This window comes from Chenopodium quinoa, unplaced genomic scaffold (genome assembly GCF_001683475.1).
Source record: "Chenopodium quinoa cultivar QQ74 unplaced genomic scaffold, ASM168347v1, whole genome shotgun sequence".
Lineage (NCBI taxonomy): Eukaryota > Viridiplantae > Streptophyta > Magnoliopsida > Caryophyllales > Amaranthaceae > Chenopodium > Chenopodium quinoa.
The window spans coordinates 105,351-124,008 of NW_018744784.1; the positions used below are offsets into that span (position 1 = coordinate 105,351).

General features: G+C 33.6%; 2 protein-coding genes across 4 annotated transcripts; one reads left to right on the forward strand and one right to left on the reverse strand.

The window, feature by feature from the left end:
- The first annotated feature begins 318 nt into the window (after window positions 1-318).
- On the forward strand, window positions 319-9,430 carry LOC110703813 (thioredoxin-related transmembrane protein 2-like). 3 transcript variants are annotated; one of them, XM_021881596.1, is made up of 10 exons: window positions 319-706; window positions 797-841; window positions 955-1,011; window positions 2,942-3,011; window positions 4,942-4,983; window positions 5,121-5,194; window positions 6,413-6,483; window positions 6,668-6,753; window positions 6,884-6,990; window positions 8,673-9,430. In XM_021881596.1, exons 1-10 carry the CDS (start codon window positions 557-559, stop codon window positions 8,760-8,762), a joined length of 792 nt encoding a protein of 263 aa, XP_021737288.1. In that variant the 5' UTR covers window positions 319-556; the 3' UTR covers window positions 8,763-9,430. The 3 variants fall into 3 exon arrangements, with proteins under 3 accessions (XP_021737288.1, XP_021737290.1, XP_021737289.1); XM_021881598.1 differs by lacking the exon at window positions 8,673-9,430 and adding an exon at window positions 7,476-8,666; XM_021881597.1 differs by having other exon boundaries at window positions 320-706; window positions 8,734-9,430.
- Window positions 9,431-9,541: 111 nt separating this feature from the next.
- On the reverse strand, window positions 9,542-14,518 carry LOC110703812 (argininosuccinate synthase, chloroplastic-like). Its single transcript, XM_021881594.1, has 10 exons — window positions 14,050-14,518; window positions 13,430-13,488; window positions 13,195-13,276; window positions 12,847-12,976; window positions 12,041-12,089; window positions 11,485-11,667; window positions 11,245-11,319; window positions 10,972-11,157; window positions 10,487-10,575; window positions 9,542-10,397 (listed from the first exon to the last, which is right to left on the reverse strand). Exons 1-10 carry the CDS (start codon window positions 14,138-14,140, stop codon window positions 9,845-9,847), a joined length of 1,497 nt encoding a protein of 498 aa, XP_021737286.1. The 5' UTR covers window positions 14,141-14,518; the 3' UTR covers window positions 9,542-9,844.
- Window positions 14,519-18,658: the final 4,140 nt, after the last annotated feature.

The window sequence follows — 18,658 nt, forward strand, 5'->3', positions numbered from 1 at the left end:
ATTATGGTTAGTATATAATTTTGGTAACTGATTCGAAGTAGATACTAATATAACTGTTGACTCATCATGATTTCTTTGTGGTCATCAAGCAAGACTTGACTAACTTCGTAAGAGACTTGCTTTATATCTTAGAGGTTTAGGTCTTGTTTAGTTGCACCAATTTTGTGTCGGCACTCAAAATTCCTAGGAAATACATAATGTGGGAATTCATTTACCCACCGCCCCTGGGTAATTCAAATTTTTTAGGAATTGTAAATTCCCTAATGCCAAACAAACAAACTAAAGCAATTCCCTAGAAATTTGATGGAAATAATTTCCCATGAATCGATTCCACATGGAGAATGCATCAGTCCAATTTTCTCAAACTTTTGCTTTTCTTGGTTTCTCTTGAAAAAAGCCCACTTCTAAAAACTCAACACTTCTTTCTTTCTTCAACTTCACAGTTTTTCAGTGAAAACTGAGAACTGAAGGAAGAAGATTCAGCATCTGAAAACAGAAAATTGCAGATTTTGCAGAATAATCTGATTGATAGATCGATTACTATAAATAGAAAGCAATGATAAGAAATCCATTTCAATGGCTGAATACAGTTGTTACAGAACCACATTATTTCTTCCATTTCCTGGTTTTCTTCTCTTACCTTCCAATTCGTATTTCTGCTTCTTCCATTTTTCCTCATGATGTTTCTCTCCTTCTTCTTCGCCGGGTAACCAAGCTTTTTTTCTCTCCTTTATCTTTAATTTTATGTGATTGATTGTCAAAATTTTTTTTATTGATTTTTTGTTGATTTTTGCAGGAGATTCAAGCAATTCTCGCATTTACAATCTTTTCTGCTGTCAGGGTATTTCTTCTTTAAATTTTTTTTATTCAATTTCAATTTTTTTTAGCAGTAATATTGATTATAAAATGGGTGATTGATTTTGAATTTTTGATCTTTTGTTGAAATTTACCCAGATGGTAAGGGAAGAAACATGGGAGGGAGTTATTGGTGATACATTGCTTTTTGGGAAGGTGATACCTTGATTCAATTTTTGCTGAAATTCATTATTATTATTATATGTTATTATGTTGAATGTAGATAGTATGAGTATGATTTTAGTGATGGTATTAGGAATTAGATTGACTTGAGTAATCAAGTAAAACCCTCCATAGATTGGTTACTCGAAACCGTGTGTGCTTAGGGCCCCTATTGCCTTAGTGCACCTTGTGTGCAGGCTCTAGGAGCCCTATCGTCTTAGTGTGCCTTGCGCCTTTGTTCTTACACAAGGCAAATACCCATTTTGTTATTTCTATACATGATTAGGGAACTATTGGAGATTTGGAGGTAGGCCAGGTAGCTAAAATTATAGCAATCAACTCTCTTGGATAGACATGTTGCCATATCGGGCTTTAAAGAGAAGAGGCAATGGATTATAGAACCACCAGATGGTTTCATTACTTTCATGTGAAAAACCCGGTTAACTTCTGCCCTCGTTTTCATGGCTCCTTGAAGATACAATGGCCGAAATTCTTGAACAGGGATTAGATGCTATAATGATCCATTTAATCACTTAACTACAGCAACAAAACATGTTTAGCTACCATCTTTTACTTCCTGCTTATGATTATACTGTATATTGTAGTATCTGGTCAATGTCAATATATCAGATTTTCACTATGAAATATGATAAATTTATTTGAATGTGTGAGGCAGATGCCAAATAACTAACAAACTAAAATTTGTGAGGTTGGTAAACGTTAGGGGTGTGTGACTGACTTGTCATAAACAACGGTAGCAACAACATCAAACCTTGTATGAATCACACTATATGCATGTAATGCACCTATGTTGCACAGACTGAGAAACAGTAAAGTTTGACGCAAATCAGGTAATTGGGGAAGCACCCTTTTTTATTTTATTATTTTATTTTTTTTCCCTTGCAGGTAGGAGCCGTGGAAATGTAGAATAAAGACAATGATTCAATAATTTCGTTTAGAAATCTGAAATTGTAACATCAAAAAAAAGTGCAAATAAAGAAGGCATTAAAGTTAAATTTGGTTTTTTAGAAGAGACTATTAGAGAAAAGGTCTTATTATGCATCTAAAACAGGTCATTCACATAACAGGTTTCCTCTTGAATTTCCTTGAGTTTTGAGCTTCCAATGTTTGGAAAGGGGAACTTTGGCCTTAATGGGAGATTTAGATGTATACAACCTTTATACCTAAACGAAGTGAAGCGATAGAGAGAGACTTTTTAGACAGATTAACCTTGACAAGTTGCTAATATGTAGGTTATTTTATCCTCTGACGGGTGCTAATTAATAAGCTTTGGTTACTGGTTATCACATAAGTGTTATTACAAAATGACCTTATTTATCAAAAAAAATTCTATTCTTTTAGTATTATAAATGATGAATAGTTGTTTCATTGACTCTGTATTCTCATGGATAACTTTATTTTATAGATATTGTGTTTCACTGAATCACTGGTGAAAAGTTTTCAGAAAAATGTTAAATGTTAATATGTTTTTTTAACATGAATATCACCTTCTGTTATATTTGTAATGGAAGATTGCTCAGCTTATTGTGGTAATACTTGAATTGAACCAATTAACGAACTTCTGTCATTATTTTCTTCAACATGAATATCACATTCTGTGTTTTATCTGCAATGGATGATTGTTCAGCTTACTGTGATAATTCTTGAATTAATCAAGGAGCTTCTATTGTTATTGCAATTCCTATAGTGTAATATGTTGGACTTGAAATTGAGAGAAATCTTAGAGCGTTACTGATAGGGATGCCCATAGCATTTTTTTTTTTTTAATTCTTTCGCCAATTTTATTGTAATAAAAGCAGAGTTTTAGTTTGTACTCCATAGTTGTGGTAGAGATGTTGGTTTATGCTGATTGAATTATTTAAATCTTTGCTTGTTCTGATTCCAGTTTTTGTCCTGACTCCAGGCATTTCTTTTTCTGCTTGCTCTATATGTGGATTACCATTTGGCTTTATGGTACATGGTGGCATTTTTAGGTAGGTCTTGTAATTTTTGGCTTTTACTAGCATGCGGGCTGATACATTGACATAAAAAAACAAGAGCAACTTCGGATGAAGACACACTTTATGAGTTCACAAACATATGAGTAGTGTGTGTGTGTGTTTTATTGGAACAAATCCTTTGCAAACCTATAGTTTTATACCCACAAATACTTGTCAAGTTTTGAACGCTTTCTCTAAATAATGCTACGAAGAGTTGCAATTCCAAGTTTACAACTACTTTTTTAAAAATTCCCAATCTACCGTCCACGTCAGCAAGTGGAGATAAAAAAACTGTTTTTTTATCGGCACAGTGAGGAACCGCTACTTGAACTCTTGAAGTAGCGGTTTTTAAAGCTGTAAACCGTTAGGCTACTTGAGGGCTTGTTTGACATTGTTTTTTGTTTTTGTTTTCAGTTATTTTGAAAACAAAAAAACCAAAAACAAGAAATAAGAAAAAGTTATTTTTACTTTTCTGTCATCAATTTTGAAATTATCATGATTTTAATAAGTTTGACTAATTTTTGGTTCATTATATGACATTATCATATGATTTTGAAAAAGAAAAAACAAAAAACCAAAAAATAGAAAACCACCGTGATACCAAACAATCTCGAAGTAGCGGTTTCTACTTAAATTTTTTTAAAAACAAATCTTGAGCTAGCTACAGGATGTTCTTCGATTCATCCAGAATTTCACTTCCATCCCACCTCAAATATTTACCTAAACTCAAATAATCAAAACTCAAAATTAAAGCATGAAAAAAAATCAACAAACAAATAAAAAAAATAAAATAAAATCACATAACGATGATGTTTCAAGATTGATAGTAGTCAGAGAAAGAACAAAATCAAGTAAATTAGGATTGATAATACTCCAAAAAAAATCTAAACTTGGTTAGATCTAGATTACATAACTACAAAAATTTACATTTGGGCATATATTGCATTAACCTTGCGGCGACAATCTATGACGACGAAGGCGGTGGAGAAGGCGGAGGCGAAATCAACCTTGAATAAAACATAAAGATTGAGAAAGAGATTTGCAAGATAAAACCATGAAACCATCCAAAATCTGAATTAAAAAAAATCAAATTCTCAAACTTAATTTATCTATGCCCAATCTGAATCCACCCAAAACTTTGAGGATGAACGGCAATGGATAATGAAATTGGAAGAGAGAATGAGAGAAGTTTGTGTGAGATCTGAATATTGGATAAGTATGATGGCAATGGAAATTGGAGCTTCTTTGGTATGAACGACATATTGGGACAATTAGAGGAAAAAATAAGGAGTTTTTTTTTTCAAACATATATATAAGGTAGGAAACTGCTACATGAAGTAGTGGTTTTCTCACAAGAAGACCGCTACTTTAGGTAGCGGTTTTTCTATAAACCGCTATTTGAGTTAGCGGTTTGGTAAAAAAAAAAAAACCAGAAAAATAATTACCCAATTAAACCGCTAACGTGGACGGTATATTGGGAATTTTTAAAAAAGTAGTTGTATACTTGGAATTGCAACTCTTCGTAGCATTATTTAGGGAAAGCGCTCTCAAGTTTTGTTTTGTTTTCTAATTTATTTAATTGAGGTTATCATATTTTTTTGTATGTTTTCTTTTAAACCAAGTCTTATATCATTTGAATTACTTTCGGTGTGTACATATTTAGTACTGGATTAAGTGCTGTTGCTATCACTTATCAGCTCTTATTCATTCATGTATTATGTAAAAATATAACAAGTGTCTAGCCCCCAACTCCTCAAGTGACATAAATGACTTTGAAGCTATTTTGCACCAGTCAAGCTAATGAGTGGAGTGTTTATTTTCTTTTGTGACTTGCTTTAGTTTTGTAATCACTGTTATACAATTTGTTGTGCTGAAGTTGGTTGTCACGTGTGACTGACACAATTTTGGTGTTTTCTTCTTGCAGTGCTATATATACTCTCTCAGCAACCTGTATTTCCAGAACTGGGTAAGCCGATAAATGTACCCATACATCTCTCTCCCCCATCCCCCAGCTTCTCTTTTTAAAATGAGATTTCCATCAAAAGTTGTTTCAAAAAGTTGATAGCTGAGCTCTGCCATTGATCTTTGCATGATTTTCCATAGGCGCGGCAAAGACTATGACGCCATTGCAGTTGGAAAGTACATTGATCGAAGGGGTTTCGTCAAGATATTGGCTGGTGGGTGAACTCTTCATTAGATCTTTTCATGTTTCACTTCTCATACTGAATTAGAAGGCTCGACTTTCTGTTTAATGATGGTATGATAGCATTTGTAAACTGCAACCTATTATCTTTTATCCTCCTCTCTCTCTCTCTCTCTCCCATGCTCCTTTCCGAGGATTTGTGGATTGTTGCTGTAAGTTCAGTTTTTAGGAACAGGAAATATTGACCATTTTGAATCAGAATGAGATTCATTTGCTGGCTTACTAGGTCTGAAAAATATCAATATCCCACTAAGTCAAAGGATTAGTTCTATTATGGGGGCACAATGCAACATAATTTGAGGAAATCTCAAGTTATGGGACTTTAGTCCCATGTTGGTCATTTGGGGGTACTGGTGTGGAGCTTAAATAGGTCTATGGGCTCTACTCCCTTTGAGCTAGTTTTTGGGGATGGTTCTCTTGTATTAACATGAGGTACCTTCAATCATCTTGATTACCTTGGGTTCCTAATCCAACCTAGTATTAGCTTGGCTATTGTGAGGACTATGACTATATGATCCCTTGGACTTGGTGCTTTGTCAGGCCCTGCATTTTTGACGCAGTCCTATAAGTATTTACCAAATTTGTAGTAATATACAGCAATTCCTTCATTTGGATTTTAGTATTGGCGCACTCATCAACTGAATATCCTTGTCGCCGAGCCAATCCGAGCCAATCATCACGTTATATAATTACTGAATTTCATGTCAGTTTGGTGACCTAAAAATTCTGTATTCATGCATATTTGTACATGTTTAGTCTTATTTTTCTCATCTCTTTACGGCCTGTTTGGTAGGTGGTAAAAAAAAAGGTGGTAATAGTAGTGAATTTATATTAATCTTGTAAGGGAAGTCCCATTTCAAATGTCAATGTACTTGTTAATGCTTGTCTAGATTTAACATCTCTTTTCTTTGTGAATTTTCAATACCACCTCTAAATTGATAATTGGATGATAATGGAAAATTGAAATAATCAAGAAAACACATGTTTGGTGATGGAGTTTGAATTACCAAGGAATTATCAAGGGACTTTTACATATAGATTCATTACCATTACTGTCATTCATTATCACCTATCAAACATGTCGTTGAGGCTTTTAATGGCTGAGGACTCATTACTGTCACTCAAATCATAGTTCATTATCTCTACCAAATGACTTGTCAAGTTGATGACTCATTGAATTCCACTGTTTTAGGTTGAATTTCGTACTTTAAGTTCGTCAACGTGTGTACGGAACAGTCGCAATTTTCCTGAACTCTCTGTTACGTAAGTGTTTTTTTTTTTTTTTTTCTTTTTTTTTTTTTATAATTTCTTTCTTTATTTATATATATAAACTTGGGGCTAATCATTCTGTCCTAGAGATGCCAGATTCTGATGAAATAATCTTATTTCTTATCTCTGTTCTACTGAGTACTGACAATCATTCTGTAATTTTGAATATTCAATGCAGATATGTAAATGATAATTTGTCCTTTGGTATAGTTGATCTTGGGCTTTTCCCTAACGTTGCTGACAAAGTTGGAATTACCCTAAAAGGTAAATTTTTGCCATGGAAAAGATTATTTGCCTGTCTTTTCTGTAGATTTTATTGCTTATGGTTGCTTTTAGTCAGTAATTGTGAATAACTGATACTAGCAATGTAATTTATTAAACCCTGTATCTATAGGAAACGTGGGACTTCCAGCATACATATTATTTGAGAACGCTACCGAGATAACTCGCTACCCAAAAGTGGATTTCGATGCAAAAGTTTTTCATCCTTCTGTAACCAAGGTACACACACTGCATGCCTGATAACTGCATTTACTGCTTTAATTTAGTATGTTAATTGATGGTTGAAGATGTGTTAATATTGATAATGAGAATGACCTTTTTGTCCTTGTCAATATACATGCTAGTATTGATTCCCAAACTGTCCCCCTCTTCACTCTTCTGTACATGATTGAATGTATGATTTTGACATTTCTTGTGTCTGCATATTCTGGCTTATTGGATCTACTCTCTATACGCCTAGTTGATCTGGTACTTTGCCCGTGGATTATCATCAGTTCATCACCTTTACATAATTATAGGATGACATATAAAGGGCTTCTTGTGGCATATGTATGAGCTTTATCAAGTTTAAAGTCTATAGAAATGGTCTAAATAAAATATCCCTTAACCCCCTGTCTTTCTGTCAATGTTATTTTAATTTGAAGGCAAATACAGCCACATCAACAAGTGATCTTTACTCTTCTAGTTTGGGTTGGTTTGCACAGATTTCTCTCTTCGTAAGGGCATAAGGCATGCAGACAAAAGATACATGACTAGGATGAGGAAATTTTCTACTGATCAACCTAGTGTATGGGATTCAATGCAATGCTACGGTCGAAATGACTGTTGGGTATATATTATGTAGAGGATCCGTCCCAATTTGTTCTTCCAATTTGGCTTCATCACGCATACTAAGAAAAGTAGTAGGAATTGGTTGCATGTTGGATGTGACCAAAATTACTGAAGTTGGATGAAGCTTATGATTATAGTGAGTGTAAGAGTGATTAAGAAAAAAGGTTACTGTGATGGAGAGAGGAAAGGTAGTAAGCGAAAGTGGTTCCAAAATATTTGATTGGGATGGACCAAGCCTGGATAAAAGAGGGTTCTGGTAGGCCAGTGTAAAACTTTGTCACAACACATGACATGAACCGCAATGATTGAGAGTAGTACTAGGATGGGTGACCTCCTGGGAAGTACTCGTGGGTTCATGTAGCCAACCCCACTTATGCGATTAAGGCGTTCAAGCAAGCAAGCATGGACCAAAATGGAAGTAGACAATAAAACTGGGACATACATACCTGCTAGTACATGAATAAGATGCTCTGTTTATTCCGTGGTCTGCTGAATAATATGCCAGTTTTTAAATCTAATGTCATTGCCTAGAGGTAGTGGATATTCACTTATTCTGTTGTTAGGAGACGTGAAAGATTTACTGGGTACAGTACCTTTGTTTCACCAGTAAGGGCATGCTTGGATCGAGGGAAATGTATTAATAGGGTAATAAAAGTCAAACTAAGCAAAATGAAAGTAAATAGGGAAGGAGGAGATAGTGATGGTGTGCTTGTAAGGAAAATTATGTAGTGATGGTGAGGTATGAGGTGAAGAAAGAGGCTCATTTTGGGGATAATAGTTACACTAGGGGGAGGGTGTGTAACTATTACCCTCATTTTGAGGGTAATAATTCCTCACCTCTCTCTTTTCCTCATGGAACAACTATTTTATTTCATTTGTAAATACCATACCTTCTACAACACCACCTCTAATTACTTATGTTTTTTCAAGTTTGACTTTTATTACCCCTTTAATAGTTAATATATTACCCCCAATCCAAGCATGCCCTAAATCTTTTGGTCTTTTTTCAATTTGATCTGAAGATTGCTCAGTCACTTTTACATTTGTTTGTCACTATTGAATTTCTGCAGGAATATTTGTCTCGGCATTTCGAGCTTTTCACATTTGTGTGTCACTATTGGATTTTTGCAGGAATATTTGTCTCGGCATTTCGAGCTTGATCGGCTTCTACTTGAATATGTACATAGCAAATAGGCATATATGGTCAAGACTCAAGAGTTGTACCTCCTCATGTTGTAATTCTTATAGTTCTCAAGCACATGATATGCATTTGTAGCTTAAGCTTCATTTGTTTGATTCATTGCTGGAAGTTCTCTACCCAAAATTGTCTTTGGTGCAATCATATACGTATATATGTATAATATCCAAAGCTTTTGTATTTTTTTTTCTATGCCTGAGTTATTACTATTTTTGCTAGTTAGCTAGGGTCGGAAATATGAGAACAATTATAGACCAATATATGCTGTTTTAGCCCCCAGTAGATTGGATTTGCTCTGAGAACAACCAAACTCATAAAAACAGAGCTCTTTGTTCGTGGAATTAAATACTTGTATGAATGTTATGGCTAAGGATTTACGTAGTACTAGTTTAGGTCCTGTACATTGTACGGGGATTACTTATAATTAAGTTATTACAAAGTATAATATTCTATATAAGTAAATTATGAAGTATAATATTGTATATACATAGAATATATTCTCTGAAAACTTGACAAAAAAATATTGTAAAAAGATATGTCATATCATTTTTAAGGAATAGGAAGTATATATTTAGAAAAATTAATCAAGATATTTCTATAACATTTGTATCACTAATTTCGTAAAAAAAAAATTAACAAAAAAAACTAAAGACACACCAGGAGATGACATGTGTTATTGTTGGTGTGTCTTTTAGTATATAATTATTGATTTGAAATTTTAACTTGTGCCGTGAACCAGAATTACCAAAAACAGTGCTTACATTGGCTCCTGAAAGAAAAAACAGGCACGAGACAGCACTTGTTCGCCATGCCAACTCACTCACCAAATCATACAATAGTAATGACAATGAATCTTGGTTGTACAAGTTTTGATAAAACAATATTTATTAAAATTAATTACCTATCAATCCTCACTTGAAGATTTGAATAAAATGCTGTAAAACCCAATTAGGTCATGATGATACAACTCTTAACTCAACTTGGCTAAACTGACCAGAACGAAGCAACATGTATCAGAAGTTACAACACAAGTCTTAAAATTTCTTACATGCCCTTTTCAAGCATGGCCCTCACTCTTATGGGTAAACCATAGAGTCTGATAAAACCACCAGCATCAGCCTGATCATAAATCTGCCCATTCTCAAATGATGAGATATCTTCTCTGTACAAGCTATATGGACTTTTCCTACTGGTTACCGAGACAGACCCCTTGTACAGCTTGAGCGTTACTGAGCCAGTAGTTGTTCGTGTAATTTGCTCCATGAAAGCATCCATGGACTCACGAAGAGGGTCAAACCATCGACCTGCATAAACAAGCTCTGCATACTTAAGGGCAAGAGAGTCTTTTACTTGTATTGTTTCCCGATCAAGGGTCAAAGCCTCGAGTTCCCTAACAGCATTAAAAAGGATGGTTCCACCAGGAGTTTCATACACCCCACGACTCTTCATACCCACCAATCTGTTTTCAACCATGTCAATACGTCCAATTCCATGTCTTCCTCCAATCTCATTGAGCTCAGATAATAGGGTTGCTGGGGAGAGTTCCTTTCCATTGAGTGATACAGGGGATCCAGAGACAATGCCTATTTCAATGTATCTGCACATTTAATAGCAATGAGAACAAAGTAAAAATATGAAGGAATTCTTATTGACTAAATCTAAAAGATATATTAATGTAATGTGTACTCGGGTGTGTTTGGCGCATCTTCCGGATCTACACTCATCATGTACATATCCTTCTTCGGCTCATTCGCTGGGTCTTCCAGGATATCACCCTTTGAAATCATAGAATAAGTCAGATCATTAATTTAGATTCAATTTCCATCAACAGAAATAGCATTACAAGAGACAACAATCAAGCAACAGACTTCTTCAGCATTACTGGAAGAAAATGACCAAGCACAATTGCATGCGTGCAAGAAAACGACCGACCAGTTGACAACAAAGTATTTTACATACAGTAATATGGACTACTACTTTAATCAAAATAAATAATGACTCGATAATATAATTGGAGTCAGCAATATGGTTCTCCATCAAGAATCTAGCATCAGATTCTGCAACTTACCTAAAACCTAATGCAAGAATCAACCCTCCCCCAGCAACTTTTCCCAACACAACACACGTCTAGAAGCTTTAGAAATTGAAAGGAAGAAGTATGAGAAAAATACCTCATGGCTAAGGTGCCACAAATTCCTGTCTCTGCTATAAATAGATTTTTTTGTTACAGGAACAGGTACGTTGTGTTTTTTAGCATATTCAATAGCATCTTCTCTTCCTGTGATGTCCCACTCCCTCCATGGTGCAACAACATTGAGAGCAGGATTAAGAGCGAAGAACGTAAGCTCAAAACGAACCTGTAAATGAACAGTAATAATGGTTTGATCAGAGAGAGAATGAAACACAGTTCTCATTCTACACTGTACGGAGAGGGTATAACATGCCTGATCATTTCCTTTTCCAGTGCACCCATGACAAACAGCATCAGCTCCAACTTCTTTAGCAATATCCACCATAGCCTACATAATAAGCAGGAAGCGCATTGATTCTTTATTAATCTGTTGGATTCTTCACGTACATGATTGACAAACAGATGGTAGTATTGGCTTTCTTCAGGTTAACCATGTGTGTGTTGGAGGGGGGGTGTGTGTGGGGGGGGGAACTAGACTAGCTAATATGCATACCTTTGCTATGACAGGGCGTGCCATTGACGTCCCAAGTAAATACTTCCTCTCATAAACAGCACCCGCACGCAAGCAAGGATATATGTAATCTTTGACAAACTCCTCTTTCAAATCCTTCACCACTAATTGACATGCACCACTCGCCTTTGCCTTCTGTTCCAAGCCCTCCAATTCTTGCAGACCCTGAATTAGGAATAGAACTTTCAATAAAAGAATCACACAGAGAGAGAAGGGTAGCTTGTACAAAATACCTAAAGGATTACTTACACAATAATTTCTTAGAAATTTAATTATATAACATATGAATGTCCAATTACACTTATATCATTCAAGCATATTGTCATTTGGAAAACACTTTAAAAGCTTTGAGAAATTACATCAAGTGAACACCCAGAGATTATAATGACATTTGAACCAGAGAAGAAAATACCCACTTCAAAGAATAGAATGAAAAGTAAACGTTCGGACAAGGGAAATTCAGGTGAAAAAAAAATAAAAAAAGAAAGAAAGCCATAATCATATCGAAAAATGATAGTAGTGTTAGCCAAAGATGTACCTGGCCAACATCAGCAGTAAAACAAACAACTTCACAGCCATAATTTTCCCTGGATCAGAGAGCAAGCATTCTCAGTATGTGTTAAAAACAGAACAGCAATCAAGTGAGATGAAAGAACAGAGAGGGTTATGGCTCTTGATGACTAGCTGTTTTTCCCTCAGCTACACATGATCATGACCCATAGGCTCCAATATATATAATAAATCAGTTCATCTTTATTAATAAAATTTGATTTGGCATTACATTAATTTCACTCAGCAGAACCGTATGGTGAGATGGGTGCCAATTGAGCCGAAGGCCCAAAAATACATATATCTGCTTGCAATTTTGCCACTACCCCTTCAAATTCAAACTATATAAGGTACAGGAAAGGAAAACATCGTAACCCATACTTTAAAAAAATGGAGGGATGTAAACAACTCAAGTACAAAATGTCCATTAGATATGCTTAGGGATTGGGTAAAGATAAGTGATTTAGCCAACTAGTAATCTGCAAGTCAATCTTCATTGCCTTCCACAACTATGACAATTTGCAATGAACTTTTTGGAATTAATATACTCTCCCTAGGAGCTACAAGTAGTTTAGCTAGTTTAATTAGTGACGTGCAGCATTCTTTTAACACTGGTTAGTTTTGTTATTATTAGATGGATCAGTTCAAAAGCAAAGTGTAGATGGATTTCTTATTTACAATGAGCTCAGTTGAAATAAATATCTATATAATTTCCTCCCCTCTCAACCTAAAAGCCATAATAGTGAAGCTTGAAGCATAAAAAATACATTAATAGACAAAAGAGTTAGAATGTACCTCAGCCAAGGAACAATAACTGATGTGTCCAAGCCTCCACTGTAAGCTAGAACAACTTTATTCAATTTGCCACGCAGACCTCTACCATTTGTTTCTACCTCTTTTTCACTTGATAAAATTGCTTTGATAGCTGCATCAGACAAATCAGGTCATAGGGATTACAAGGTAAAAGTTATAGCATAGAATCAAAACTATATAATGCAAACCATACAATAAAAGGCAGGCTCGTAACAAGCAATTTTTCTAGATTGCTCAGGAGCAGGGTCGCACAAGATACAAGTGCAATAATACCCATTCTTTTTAAGAAAATACCTATATTATACAACATCTACATATTTACATTCTCACCCTGTTTCTTCTGAACTTCACTTGTGCACCTGCTATTTTGGACAACTGCACTGCCACAGAACTCGCTCACATTTGCACCAAACTGATAACAGACAACCAATAACATCAAATTCGAGCATCGTCCCAATGCAAGAACAGAAAAATGAAAGGAAACGATGATGCAGAAACACACGCTTCACTTAAGAACACGGCATAAAATTAGTTAAATATCAAGCAATAAAGGCAATTCATGTACCTTGTTAAACATTGACAATCTTCTTGAGCAGCATAATTTATCTTGAACCTGGAGAAAACCTACACAAAAGATTATTGATCATAGTAAGTGACAATCGATAAGAAAACCTCAATAACTAATACTTCTATAATTTGGCACATATAGAGGGACAATGATGTAGACGAGATTTATAGCCACCTCCACTCGAAAACCAACTAAGCTAATCGGCATCCACACAAAAACTCGATAACTACAACAATGCATTTTGTGCAAGCTACATTTGAGAAATGGTCAATTCAACATACATACTAGTATATACATCAAAGCAAACATCTCCTATCTACCTCCCCCTTATAATTAAGTAAGACAAGCATAGCCAACTTTTGCAAATATTGTATTTTACACTACAAATCCATTAAAAGCGACAAGTTTTATGTAATTAAACGCAACCCCATTATCATTTCATCTTCAAATTTCAATAATTTCCACCCTCCATTTCCATTTCAATTCTATAATAACATTCATCAAATAACAAATGCCCATCATTTTAATTCACCAGAAACAAGTTAAAAATCCCATCATTTTAAATCATTAAAAAAAACCCAGAACAGCTAAAGAATAAAGAAGATAGAAATGGGTACCAGAAGTTTTAGGACCATTGAAAATTGAATTAGAAGGAGCAGCAGCAGCAGCAGCAGCAGCAGTAGCAGAGAAGGCATGAAATTGAGCCATCGTTCTTATCAACTTGTTTCTCTCTTTTCACAAAGTAGTCTGAATTCTAAAATTTGAGGGTTCTTTACTTTTTAGGGTTTAAGAGGAAAGGTTTATGGGCAAAGCGGGTCAGAGTTTCGGGCTGAATGGGACCCAAGAAAATATTCTTCCTATAGATATTCCTTAGACCATTATTAGCAGTGAGGGAAAAAAAAACCTCTCAATCTCTCTCTACCCACTTTCTCACTTCTCATACAATTCCTCTCATTAAATGTTTTTTTCACCACATCAATGAGGAGAAAAAAAACCTCTCATCACTTTCTCCTCCACTATTTACTATACCCCACTATATGCACATCATCTTTTTATTTTATCTTTATTTTGAAATAATGTTTATACTACATATTTAATTTTCCAATACAATTAAAAAATAATATTTAATTTTTCAATTACGTTCTTTTTATACTTTTGACTGGGAATTTTTTTAAAGAATAATTACAATAATAATAATAACAAGAAGAAATTGGGAAAATATGTTAATTTCTCTAATTTATGGGTTTTTTTGAAAGTATATCAAAATATAATAAAATGCATGTCTATTTATAGAGAATTAAATTTTATGGCCGTTGGTGATTTTTTTTTTTTTTAAATAATTATAACGGTTATATTTTAATTACAAAATATAACCGTTGTAAAAATTCACGAAAATAGCTGATTGGCTGAGCATAAAGGCACTGACGCGTGTCACTTCCCAATTGGCTGGGCTGACGCGCGTCAGATGCCAACCTTTCCCATTTTTTTTTCTGATTCAAAGACCAAAACGACGTTTGGCTGTTTTAAGCGCCAAACGACGTCGTTTTGGCTAAGAATCTCAGAAAAAAATAGAAATTTGCACGTGTTGTGGGCCCCACCATATTACTGTTCATCCTCAAAAACCCTCAACTCTTGAGGAAAATCAGTTTCACTCAACGGTGAGTGGTTTTTCACTCACTGATGTAGTGTTCGGGTTTTTTTTTTACACCTTAATTTTTACTCGTGAGGGTTTTTCTCCTCACTGCTGTGAATGCTCTTACAGTATCATTTCATTTGTTTTTATTAAGAATCTTACTTTGAAAATTATCTCTTACTACTACGTAGTAGTTACTATGGACGGTCCGTTTGATAATCCGTTATAAACAATAGTAATGGTCTAATAGGAATGATTTTTCATGTGAATTCAAAAAAACAGTCAGGATCACCAATTAAGGTTGCTAAATGACCACTCAGTGATAAAGGAGACGTATTTCCACAATGCTCGTTTTTCAGTTGGGTAAAACACCATTATCATACGCTATCTATGATGATATTGTGGTTGATAATGATTGGTTTGATGTTTGTTATTTTTCTCATATTAAAAGAGCTTGTAACACCGTAGCTCACTTCGTGGCATGGTGGCCTGGGATACGGGGAATAGCACATAATATGTACGTTTGACTGTTTGAGTTCCTTTCCAGAGTATTATAACTTTGGCGGATTTAGATATTGCTTGATTATATTATATGCTCTTTTTAAAAAAAAAAATCATTCAAAATCACCCTTAAATCATCTATTTTTCTTCATACATTTTTATTTACATCTAATATGGTGTGGTGATGGATGGTATTAGGAAAATATGAAGAAAAGAAACGCTAGGGGAGATGAGATTGTACTTATATGGAGATTTATAGGGTGTTTTCATACTAAATTACACTAAAAATCCATTCAAAAAAAAAAATTACACTAAAAATCATTTTCATTAGCATTGCCTCACACTACTTACCGGCAAAGTATTTTCACCCATTAGTGTTTGGTTTGATGATAAAAGTTGGTTTGATGATAAAAGATAAAGACTTATATAGTTATATATACAATACGTTATGTCACAGCTCCAAGTTTAAATCTCTCGCTCCCATTTATAATTTATATTTGTACCTCATTTGGATTATTAAAAAAAAAAATACATATAATAAGCATTTCTTTCATTTAATAGTACTCGAAAGAATTAGATTTATGCAATATTAATATTTCTAAATTTCCTACCTAAAGATATTATTGAATTAGTTCAACATACTTCGTATCAATTTTAAGTCAAGTCAGATCGGGTCGGGGTAGTACAACCCTATAACAATGTGAAATTTTTACCCTACACCCTAGTGTAGGATGTTCTACCTATCCCCCCCCCCCCCTCAAAACTACATTGTTTTGTAGCTAGTATGGGTAGTACTCTCGAACAGCTTTGATTCTTTTTTTTTAAAAAAATTCCTTCCTTTCTTATCATTCAAGCTATGTATATATATGATTTTAAACCATATATTTTCTCTCTCCTCAATTGATTGTAATACCTTCATTCTCTCTGCTCAATTCATCTTCTTCATTTGATTTTTATACTAATTTTCCAGTTTATTTTTTACGATTTTGATAATCGTTGTTGATCATCAATGTCTAATTCTTCCTCTGCCGATTTCGATCGTGATTTCGAAAGTGTGTTTTCATCTGAAGTTCGATTGATTGATTCGTTTGTTCAACAATGTATGATCATAATTTTGTACTTTTTGATTATCAATACTGTGTTATGTGGATGCTCTGTTTATTTCTACATAATTTTGTACTCGATTTTGTTGCTTCAATGTATGTGTTATATGTTTTCATTGCTTCAATTTTGATATTTTGATTATGATGATGATGAACATTTTTGGATTGTTAATACTCTGTTGTGATGACGATGAACATTTTACGTTCATTTTCAATGTCATATTGATCATTTGTTTTTACAATTTTTTTCATGATAATATTATGTGTTTAAAATTTTCAAATTGAACATGTGCAGTTTCGTTATTGAACATTTATGTATTAACTATTGATCATTTTTGAAACCCTTTATGTTCACTTATAATTGTGTATTAATAATGTGTGCAATAGAAAAAAAAAAGGGTGATATAGTTGATGAAGAAGCAGCTAAGTCTGAATTAACAATTTAAATCTGAAGAAGAAGCTTTTGAAATGTATAACGAACATGCTTTTAGGAACGGTTTTGGAATTCGAATTGGGAAGAGTAAGAGGAGAAAAGACAATTCATTTTTTATTATTTGTTTGTTGTAGTGAGAGTTATAAAGATGATAGGTGTAGGAATAATAGTGTTATGATAAGTGTAGGCTTATATTGAAAGCACTCTTCAATCCAGCATATCTGATGATTTAGATATTTCATCTTTTGTTAAGGTTTTGTTTTCTAATATGTGTATATATGTATTTGTAATTGAACATTTATTGATTTAATATTGATCATCAATTAACTTTTTTTTTTGCAGGCGAAGGATTTAAATGTTGTTGAACGTGTTTCCGTTAATCAAGCTCGTTCTAACGTTTCTACAAATATAAAGGTGTTGTTGGTGTTAAAACTAATGCTCAAATTAATCTAAGAGTTCCAATTCATACTAGTGCGTCTACAAAATCTCAAACTGGTTATTTTGTTCCACCCATAGTTCTTGGCATTGTTCAAACTTCAACTCAGGATTGTTCAAACTTCAACCCAGAAATGTTCAAACCCCATTTCAGAAATGTTCAATCAACAAATATTTAAGTTATGCTTCCCACGGTTCCAATAAATGATCAAGGTGCTCTTGTTCAAAATTCTTCAAGTGTTAAAGACATAATAATTTATTTCTATATAGTACCTTTTTTAGTATATTATATTGTTTTTTTAAAATTCAACATATGTAAATGATTATTTATCAATTTGAAAATGAACAAAAGTAAAGAACCAACAACCAATTTGTAAAACCTAAAAAATATATTTTTTTTTCATACAAATAAAGATTAAAATGAAATATCAATTACAATAATTTTTTTAACAAATAAAATCTATAAGTCTATTTTCCTCCAAAAACAAACATCTATAAAACTATATATAATAAATGAACATATACACATTCATAAATGAACATATAACATGTACTATTCCTTTGCAAAATTTCTTGCTTATCTTCTATTTAACCTAGAATTAGTGTTTTTCTTCAAATAATATAAGTTTCGCATCCTTGCTTCCTAATTTGGTCCACCTGTTGAACAAAATGAATTAACAAATGTTAATTATTATAGACACTGCTTTATAAATGAACAATATATCTTACATTATTGAACATTTATCACTTTTACACTATTTGGTTTCAAATCACAAATCTAACTCTCATTAAGTTTAGTAGTGAAGGTTTCTATATGCTTCCTAATGTATACTCCGCAATTTGTATAATCAGCGCTAGCGTTGCTAAGTCATTTTATCTTCTCCAAAACAACTACATATTCTTCAATTCTATGTGCAAATTTATATCATATGTGTAACTTTGGACATCACTACAATATAGCTAGATTGGTTGTAAGATATTAGTTTTAATGCATACAAATGAATATTATCAATATTACACATGTGCATAATGTATAAAAGAAATGAACATTCGTCTCTTAGGCATATAAATATATATATGTAATCTGAAATGAAATAATATTAACATATATTTTAAAATGA